General features: G+C 35.9%; 3 protein-coding genes across 5 annotated transcripts in view; all 3 read left to right on the forward strand.

The window, feature by feature from the left end:
• The window catches only part of LOC137629586 (uncharacterized), a 158,895-nt gene that overhangs the window by 84,365 nt on the left and 64,530 nt on the right, over positions 1-10,000 (forward strand). The window lies entirely within an intron of this gene.
• On the forward strand, positions 1,389-3,672 carry LOC137629287 (uncharacterized; the record flags this gene model as incomplete). The annotated part of the gene is made up of 3 exons (XM_068360548.1): positions 1,389-1,706; positions 1,833-1,886; positions 3,616-3,672. Coding segments are annotated over exons 1-3 (429 nt in total), but the record flags the coding sequence as incomplete, so codon positions are not given.
• On the forward strand, positions 4,651-5,130 carry LOC137629288 (uncharacterized protein PF3D7_1120000-like). Its single transcript, XM_068360549.1, has one exon. It carries the CDS (start codon positions 4,651-4,653, stop codon positions 5,128-5,130), a length of 480 nt encoding a protein of 159 aa, XP_068216650.1.

Here is a 10,000-nt window from a genome sequence, read left to right on the forward strand (position 1 = left end):
TATACAATTTCATGTCCGTCGGATCACTGTTTCTACTTGGCAAAATGGACGAATCGGAGGAGACAATTACCATGGAAGGTGAACAAGCACTTCCAATCGAATCACTTAACCTGGACATGAATCAAGAGGAGGCAACAGGATGCAAGCGAGAGTGGAGAGGTTGAAAATGTTTCAACCTGGAAAAGCTACTGACACAAGGAAAAATGCAGACGGAGAGTTTGCAGCGAAAGAAAACCAAACAGATCTCTTCAAGAAGGAAATAGAAGATCTCCAGGAGAAATTAAGAGAAAGAGATTCGACTATTGCCCGAATGAAAGAGGAGATCGGGGTGAGGACGAGGCAAACCGAGCAGTTACAGGACCGGTTGATTGAAGAAAAAAGAAGTTCCAACCAACTAGAGCGAAAATGTGATCGCTATGCAAAGGTACTCGAGGAAAAGCTAGTTCGAATTTGCCACTTTGAAAAAGAACAAGCGAATCGCAATGAAAAAATGGATCTCTTGCGAAAGGAACTTGAAACAATACTAATTGAAATGAACAAAACTAAAGATAATTTGCAAGAAAAAGTGTATATGATAGAGGAAATTCTAGAATATAACAGAAGAATTGAAAATTAATATGAAGGAAAAGTAGAGGAGAGTGAAGTTCAGAAATTTGAGAAGGAAATCGGATTTCGGCAGAAGGAAGCAATGATAGTTAAAGTAGAGTTGAAGTTCACTAAGGAAGAACTACAGGAAGAAAATGCACTCCCGAAAAGGCTAGAAATTCAGCTAAACCTAATGAAGAGAGAGGCGACATTTAGACATGTGATTGGTCACCCGACAGAAGAAGAAAGCAAACACGGAATTGAGAGAAAAAGGAAGGAAACGCAAGATATGAAACATAGACTTAGTGAAGAAGTGGAACTAAACAGGATAAAGGACAATAAAATCAAACAGCTTGAAGAGGAAAAACTGGAAAAGGACGTTGCAAATAAATATTGGGAAAAAGAAACACTCAAAATAGACAAAGAGTTGCAAGAGACTAAATCAGAATTGAAACGAGAAAAGACAGTACGAAAGGTATTAGAAGAAGAGCTAAATCTTGCTAAGCAAAAAACCGAAGAACTTAGGAGAGGTAAATTGATAGCAAAAACTAGAGTTGATAATGTTGAAAAATTATTTGAAGAAGTAGAGATGATTATTGAAAGAAAGACAACAGAACTAGAAATAGTTGAAGAAGAGAAAGAAAAGCTAAAAGAGGAGTTAATGAAAGAAGAAACAGTAAGAACAGTATTAGAAGAAGAGCTAAATCTTACTAAGCAAGAAACAGAAAAACTTAGGAGAGATTTATTGATTGTAAAAACTTTAGCTGATAACGTTGAAAAAATTATTTGAAGAAGTAGAGATAATGGTTGAAAGAAAGACAACAGAACTAAAAATAGTTGAAGAAAAGAAAGAAAGGCTAAAAGAGGAGTTAATGAAAGAGGAGGGATTAAGGAAAGAAAAAGAGGATCAAATAGATAATCTTCAAGAACAAAATAGGATAAAGGACAATAAGATTCAACAGCTTGAAGAGGAGAAATTGGAAAAGGAAGTTAAAAATGAATATTGGGAAAAAGAAACACTCAAAATAGATGAAGAGTTGCAAGAGACTAAGTCCAAATTGCAACGAGAAGAGACAGTGAGAAAAGGATTAGAAGAAGAGCTAAATCTTGCTAAGCAAGAAGCAGACGAACTTTGGCAAGGTAAATTGATAGCAAAAACTAAAGTTGATAATCTTAAAAAATCATTTGAAGAATTGGAGATGATTATTGAAAGAAACACAACAGAACTAAAAATAGTTGAAGAAGAGAAAGAAAAGCTAAAAGAGGAGTTAATGGAAGAGGAAAGACTAAGGAAAGAAAGAGAGGAACAAATAGCTATTATCAAAGAAAACATTGAAGGTGTAATGATTCAAAATATGGAAACGAATGCTGAAGCACAAAGAGTTCAAGAAGAGAAAGAAAAGCTTAAAGAGGAGTTAATGGAAGAAGAAAGACTAAGGAAAGAAAGAGAGGAACAAATAGCTATTCTCAAAGAAAACATGGAAGGTGTAATGATTCAAAATATGGAAACGAATGCTGAGGCACAAAGAGTTCAAGAAGAGAAAAAAAAGCTTAAAGAGGAGTTAATGGAAGAAGAAAGACTAAGGAAAGAAAGAGAGGAACAAATAGCTATTCTCAAAGAAAACATGGAAGGTGTAATGATTCAAAATATCGAAACGAATGCTGAAGCACAAAGAGTTCAAGAAGAGAAAGAAAAGCTTAAAGAGGAGTTAATGGAAGAAGAAAGACTAAGGAAAGAAAGAGAGGAACAAATAGCTATTCTCAAAGAAAACATGGAAGGTGTAATGATTCAAAATATGGAAACGAATGCTGAGGCACAAAGAGTTCAAGAAGAGAAAAAAAAGCTTAAAGAGGAGTTAATGGAAGAAGAAAGACTAAGGAAAGAAAGAGAGGAACAAATAGCTATTCTCAAAGAAAACATGGAAGGTGTAATGATTCAAAATATGGAAACGAATGCTGAAGCACAGAGAGTTCAAGAAGAGAAAGAAAATCTTAAAGAGGAGTTAATGGAAGAGGAAAGACTAAGGAAAGAAAGAGAGGAACAAATAGCTATTCTCAAAGAAAACGTGGAAGCTGTAATGATTCAAAATATGGAAACGAATGCTGAAGCACAGAGAGTTCAAGAAGAGAAAGAAAATCTTAAAGAGGAGTTAATGGAAGAGGGAAGACCAAGGAAAGAAAGAGAGGAACAAATAGCTATTCTCAAAGAAAACATGGAAGGTGAAATGATTCAAAATATGGAAACGAATGCTGAAGCACAAAGAGTTCAAGAAGAGAAAGAAAAGCTGAAAGAAGAGCTAATGGAAGAAGAAAGACTAAGGAAAGAAAGAGAGGAACAAATAGCTATTCTCAAAGAAAACATGGAAGGTGTAATGATTCAAAATTTGGAAACGAATGCTGAAGCACAAAGAGTTCAAAAAGAGGAAGAAAATCTTAAAGAGGAGTTAATGGAAGAGGGAAGACCAAGGAAAGAAAGAGAGGAACAAATAGCTATTCTCAAAGAAAACATGGAAGGTGAAATGATTCAAAATATGGAAACGAATGCTGAAGCACAAAGAGTTCAAGAAGAGAAAGAAAAGCTGAAAGAAGAGCTAATGGAAGAAGAAAGACTAAGGAAAGAAAGAGAGGAACAAATAGCTATTCTCAAAGAAAACATGGAAGGTGTAATGATTCAAAATATGGAAACGAATGCTGAAGCACAAAGAGTTCAAGAAGAGAAAGAAAATCTTAAAGAGGAGTTAATGGAAGAGGAAAGACTAAGGAAAGAAAGAGAGGAACAAATAGCTATTCTCAAAGAAAACGTGGAAGCTGTAATGATTCAAAATATGGAAACGAATGCTGAGGCACTAAGCGTTATAGAAAAAGAAAGAAAAGCTTAAAGAGGAGTTAATGGAAGAGGAAAGACTAAGGAAAGAAAGAGAGGAACAAATAGCTATTCTCAAAGAAAACATGGAAGGTGTAATGATTCAAAATATGGAAACGAATGCTGCAGCACAAAGAGTTCAAGAAGAGATAGAAAAGCTTAAAGAGGAGTTAATGGAGGAGGAAAGACTAAGGAAAGAAAGAGAGGAACAAATAGCTATTCTCAAAGAAAACATGGAAGGTGAAATGATTCAAAATATGGAAACGAATGCTGAAGCACAAAGAGTTCAAGAAGAGAAAGAAAAGCTGAAAGAAGAGCTAATGGAAGAAGAAAGACTAAGGAAAGAAAGAGAGGAACATATAGCTATTCTCAAAGAAAACATGGAAGGTGAAATGATTCAAAATATGGAAGCGAATGCTGAAGCACAAAGAGTTCAAGAAGAGAAAGAAAAGCTGAAAGAAGAGCTAATGGAAGAAGAAAGACTAAGGAAAGAAAGAGAGGAACAAATAGCTATTCTCAAAGAAAACATGGAAGGTGTAATGATTCAAAATTTGGAAACGAATGCTGAAGCACAAAGAGTTCAAAAAGAGGAAGAAAATCTTAAAGAGGAGTTAATGGAAGAGGGAAGACCAAGGAAAGAAAGAGAGGAACAAATAGCTATTCTCAAAGAAAACATGGAAGGTGAAATGATTCAAAATATGGAAACGAATGCTGAAGCACAAAGAGTTCAAGAAGAGAAAGAAAAGCTGAAAGAAGAGCTAATGGAAGAAGAAAGACTAAGGAAAGAAAGAGAGGAACAAATAGCTATTCTCAAAGAAAACATGGAAGGTGTAATGATTCAAAATTTGGAAACGAATGCTGAAGCACAAAGAGTTCAAAAAGAGGAAGAAAATCTTAAAGAGGAGTTAATGGAAGAGGGAAGACCAAGGAAAGAAAGAGAGGAACAAATAGCTATTCTCAAAGAAAACATGGAAGGTGAAATGATTCAAAATATGGAAACGAATGCTGAAGCACAAAGAGTTCAAGAAGAGAAAGAAAAGCTGAAAGAAGAGCTAATGGAAGAAGAAAGACTAAGGAAAGAAAGAGAGGAACAAATAGCTATTTTCAAAGAAAACATGGAAGGTGAAATGATTCAAAATATGGAAACGAATGCTGAAGCACAAAGAGTTCAAGAAGAGAAAGAAAAGCTTAAAGAGGAGTTAATGGAAGAGGAGAGATTAAGAAAAGAAAAAGAGGAACAAATAGCTATTTTTGAAGAAAAAATGGCAAGTCTACATATCCAAAACATGCAGGAGGTAGAAACAGTCAAAAGAGAGGTAGAGGATCGGCTAAATCTTGTGACGGAAGGAGCGAAAATTCTTAAGCAAGAAAAAGAGGATATGGAAGTCAAGATAGAGTGGCTTGAAATATTGGTAATGCAAATTGATAATATAGTGAAACAACAAAAGAGAGAAATTCTAAGGAGAGAAGAAGAGAGCACAAGGCTTGATAAAGAGCTAATAAAAGAAAGAAGAATCAGAAAACAGACAGAAAGTGAAGTGGAAAGTCTAAGGAGAGAAATCAAGACTCTAAAGCAAAGACTTCTGGCGAAGACTGGACAGATTGGTGATACTCAAAAAGTAGTTATGGAATTGGCGGATTTGATGAATCAGTTGGAAGATGAAATAAATAGTGACGAGTAAGGAGTTAAAGGAATACCTAGAAAAATAGAAAATATAAAAAAAAAAAATTAAAAAAAAAATTTAAAAACTAAAAAATCCCCCAAAAATATAAAAAATAAAAAATCCTTCCAAAAATACAAAACACAAAAAGCATAAAGAATAAAGAGTCCAGAAGAACAAGAAGAAGAACAAGAAGAAGAAGAATAAGATGGCAGCAGGGAAAAAAAAACAGGATGGCGGCTGTTCCCAATATATTCTAGGTACCTAAAGGATATTCTACAAGATGGACTCAGCAGAGGGAAGAAGTCTGACTTGTTCTAGTATGCTTTGTTCCTTGATGAAAATTCACCTGTACTGTTTCTTTGTCCGGTGAACAAATGCTGAACAAACAAGTCTGACTTCTTCTATTATGCTGTGCCTCTCTAAACAAGATTCCCTAAAGGTAGATAGAAAATAGAAAAAAAAGAAAAAAATTATAAAAAAACTAAAAGAATCCAAAAAAAGATGGCAGCAGAAAAAAAACAAGATGTCGCTAATGAAAGCACAATAAGGGTTACCGTCTCTAAACAAAGGTCTGAATAGAACTGACTACAAATTCCAATACAGTGACAGAGATTAACTTGAAGGATCAAGAAATGACAGTTTGAAGGGTAAAAACCTGGCTTCCCTTAATCCGGGTCAGGGCATCTCCAGTTATTTTTCCTCCAAGGCCCCGCCCTGCCAGCGGGAAGGGGGGAGCCCTGTCCTGCCAGCGGGAAGGGGGGAGCCCCGCCCTGCCAACGGGAAGGGGGGTCCTGCCAGCGGGAAGGGGGGAGCCCCGCCCTGCCAGCGGGAAGGGGGGGGGGAGCCCCACCCTGGCAGTGGGAAGGGCTAGCAGGAAGGGAGCCAGCCCTGCCCAGCCAAGAATAGAGAGTTCCTGCATCTAGCTTATTTTTAAAAAAACATGAAGGGTGGAATCAGGAAGGCAGTCAAGTAAAGCAAAACAAGAATCTTGAAGACTTCTTCTTTCTCTCCATGAGGAAGAAGTCTTCAAGATTCTGCTTTTGAAGACTTCTTTCTTCTAAGAAGAAAAGGATCAACAACAAGTGGAATCAGGAAGGCAGTCATGAAAAGCAAAACAAGAATCTTGAAGACTTCTTCTTTCTCTCCATGAGTAAGAAGTCTTCAAGATACTTGCATTGAAGACTTCTTCTTTCTCATAGAGAGAAAGAAGTCTTCAAGATTCTTGTTTTGAAGAATTCTTTCTTCTAAGAAAAAAAGGATCAGCGACAAGTGGAATCAGGAAGGCTGTCATGAAAAGCAAAACAAGAATCTTGAAAACTTCATCTTTCTCTCCATGAGGAAGAAGTCTTCAAGATTTTTGTTTTGAAGACTTCTTCTTCCTCATGGAGAGAAAGAAGAAGTCTTCAAGATTCTTGTTTTGAAGACTTCTTTCTTCTAAGACGAAAGGGATCAACGACAAGTGGAATCAGGAAGGCAGTTATGAAAAGCTAAACAAGAATTTTGAAGACTAATAACTGATTTATTTGAAAGGATTCGGACAGAAAAGGCAGGAAGAGGGAGACAGGAAGTAGAACGGGAGAGAAGAAATAAATTATCCGAAAAGTTATTATTTGTTGATCACTTTACGATTGTGCGGATTTGAAATGAGAAAGTAAAGTCCATAATGTTGAAGATCCAAAAATAAAGATTATGCAGAATAAAGCGGAAACTACACAGAAGTAGAGAATATTGAAGGACCAGAGAAAGCTAAAATTCTTCAATTTGAAGTAATTTTTTTTCCTCTAAAAGGAAGAACTTCTAAGGAGAGACACTCCAATTGGACATCTTCCTGTTAGCACGTGCTTATAAGAAAAATAAGTATCTAGGACCGACGAAGGAACTGCTTTGGGATTGGAAATTTTTGGTTTATTGCGCCCTGGATTTGAAATTCGGGCTCCAGCTTCGGTCGTCATTTTGTGTCAGACTCATCATCATCTGTCTGTCATCAGTGTTCGTGTCATCCAACACAAGTAACAGCTTTTAAAAGATACAACCAGCGCTCCGTTTTTCTTACGGGCTGCCAACACAAGGGGCCGTGGTCCGCCTTGTATATAGGCGAGTCAATCTAAATCATCATCATCAGGAGAGGAAATTTGAGACACGAAACCTCTTACGTATAAAAAGGATATTTTAATTGCAAAGGGATCAATGGTTCAATTGAGTTCCGTCGTTATGAAACGCCTTCAAGATGTTCGTCAAAAGAAATTCGACCAAGAAGCGCAACGGCAGGAGGAGAGAACTGGCCAAACGAATACTCTGAGGAAAGATGACTCGGACGATGATTATGATGATGATATAAATGATTAAAACTGATATTTTTGTCGATATATGTACAAAAAAAAACCATAAAGTTAACAAGAACATGAAGCTTTATTGTTGTGTATATAGCTTGCTTATGGTATACAATGGACATGCGTAAATAACGTCTGCTTGAACAATAATACTATTCCCTATCTGTTTCCTATCGTCATATTATGTATGCATTCTTTTATACCACATAAAAGGGGCACATGGTATAGTTTGTGGCTTTAATTTTGTCTTCCCTTCTATGTATACATAGAGTAGTCTGTTTCAGTGTATTATGCTAGTTAATAAGGGAGATGTAAAAACGCAACTAGTAAAATTGCACGGCGAAGTTGGTATGCGGATCGGACCAGAACCGCCAAATATTTCTAATTTGATTTTTAATTTTCAAGGAAACAGCAGTTACTGTTACGAATGTGTCTCTCACATTGACAAGTAAGTCCTTGAAATGTTGTCTGATCATGCCTTAAGCAGCCAAATAGGATGTGATGCATCTGAAGTGTATTGTTTAAATTTTGTGGGACAAGAACTTGCCCCACCCCCTAATTTTTCCTCTTGAGCTGTTTTACCTATAAAAACAACAAAAAATGACACAGAACCAATATAATTAGGTATCTAGGGTCTAGTTTCTTTATAAATACACAAATACATGTAGCCAATACCTGATATCCAGTCAATAGAAATATATAAACTAGGTATTACCAGCTAAAGGGGAAAAATCCAAGTTTTTGAGTTAACAGGGTGATATTATTTAACGGCTCATAACCATACTTAAGCTACCACAAAGCAATGGTTATCACATGAAAATATTAGCGGTAGGTATGTATCTTTCTAAAAATCAACACTAGGATTTGCCACCCTGGGTGGTACCAATTAGTGAAAAATCTGGTCCTGGCTCATGGACTATATAGGCCTACGTCATTTAGATATCTTCATTTGTTAGGCAGTCACTATTAATTTTGTATTAATATTCGTACATGGGAAAATTTCGCCCAAAAGTTCTATAAATGCATGAATGATGACGGCACCTTATGCTAATTTCAAATCTGGCATTAAACGTTTCGCTGAGAACGATTAATTCTATCAAGCTGTATTTATGCTCATATCACATCGTAAATCACAGATTTTGTAAGAAGGGAAGATATGGCTCTGTAATATCAAATATCATAACTCTGGAGAGAGAGAGAGAGAGAGAGAGAGAGAGTGTGAATGTTTGATGCTCATCTATCTCCCGTACCTTTCTTACAGCATCATTTTCTATTAGTTTCTCATTACTCATGTCACTCTGGCCACCATTGTCACCTCATGTGCTATAAGTTAAAGCAATCGATGCTGGCGGGCGAGAGGCGCTGTCACCCAGAATGTTGTATACCAAAGTCTTAATATTTCGATCATTTTACTGAAAACGTTTTGTTAAGAGATGTCCTGAGATCTAAAACACAATCGCGAAGACAGATTAAGTACTTGGAAAGGAAAATTTCATTGGTGATAATTTTGGATTTTTTAATTTCATCTCTTCTACACCAAGCTTCAAAATCTGCTTTTCGTTCCCTTTCTTTGCAAGAAATGTGTGAAACAGGGAACCCACCACATAACATTTGCACCAAGTTTCATGTTATACTACATATGGAAATAAAATTTCAAGCACAGGTGTATTTCAACAAAATAGTCATGAGGGAGGAGTCAGGTACACGGATCATTGGTGATTGTGATCTTAGGCAGAAAGGGTAAGATGTTAATCTTTATGAGTGTGTTTGTGTGCATGGGAGTGAAACGATGTATTGTTGGCAATTTGGAGGATTAAACGACAGAACCCTCAAAGAAAAGCAAAAGGAAGAATTAACACTTTTCATGGATACAGGTGTAAAAATTTATTCAAATACAGTATGAAATACGTGCGAATATACAAACAAAACGTATATCTGAGGGGAAGGGTATATTTTTAGTATTACTTAATCTTATTGTATTAGGTTGTATTAGGATTTCACTCAAATGTCGTTAAGGCATAAGATCAGATCAAGTTTATTTCATGTAAATTCTGAAATTGTATTTAGCCCTTGTCTCTCTGCATATACGTCAGTGTTTTTCATTAATACAGTTCATGTAATTCATTCTACTATGACACGTTTTCTCCATGCTTTAGCCTGGAAAATCATAAAGAATATTTATTAATACTTTAAGTAAGAAATAAAGAATAAGCAAAGACTTGTATCCGATTGGACGAGTGCTTGCTATCATTCCCGATAGGACCCTGAATAGAGTTGTCAAGAGAGGGAAGGATACGGAAATTGGATTAGGACAACCTATGACACACAGGAAGGAAGAGGGGGATTTTAAGTCATAGGCCTACCAAGTTTACATTTTATTGCGAAACATAATGTTATGAAATGTTCTTTCAAGTGTATCCAATCAAATTATTATTGCACGGGTACTACTGTTACTGCAATATTTCCAATAAAAACTAATAATACTACTGCTACCATTTTTCATTCAATAAACTATTATTATTATTATTATTATTATTATTATTGTTATTATTATTATT

This window comes from Palaemon carinicauda, chromosome 37, assembly GCF_036898095.1.
Source record: "Palaemon carinicauda isolate YSFRI2023 chromosome 37, ASM3689809v2, whole genome shotgun sequence".
Lineage (NCBI taxonomy): Eukaryota > Metazoa > Arthropoda > Malacostraca > Decapoda > Palaemonidae > Palaemon > Palaemon carinicauda.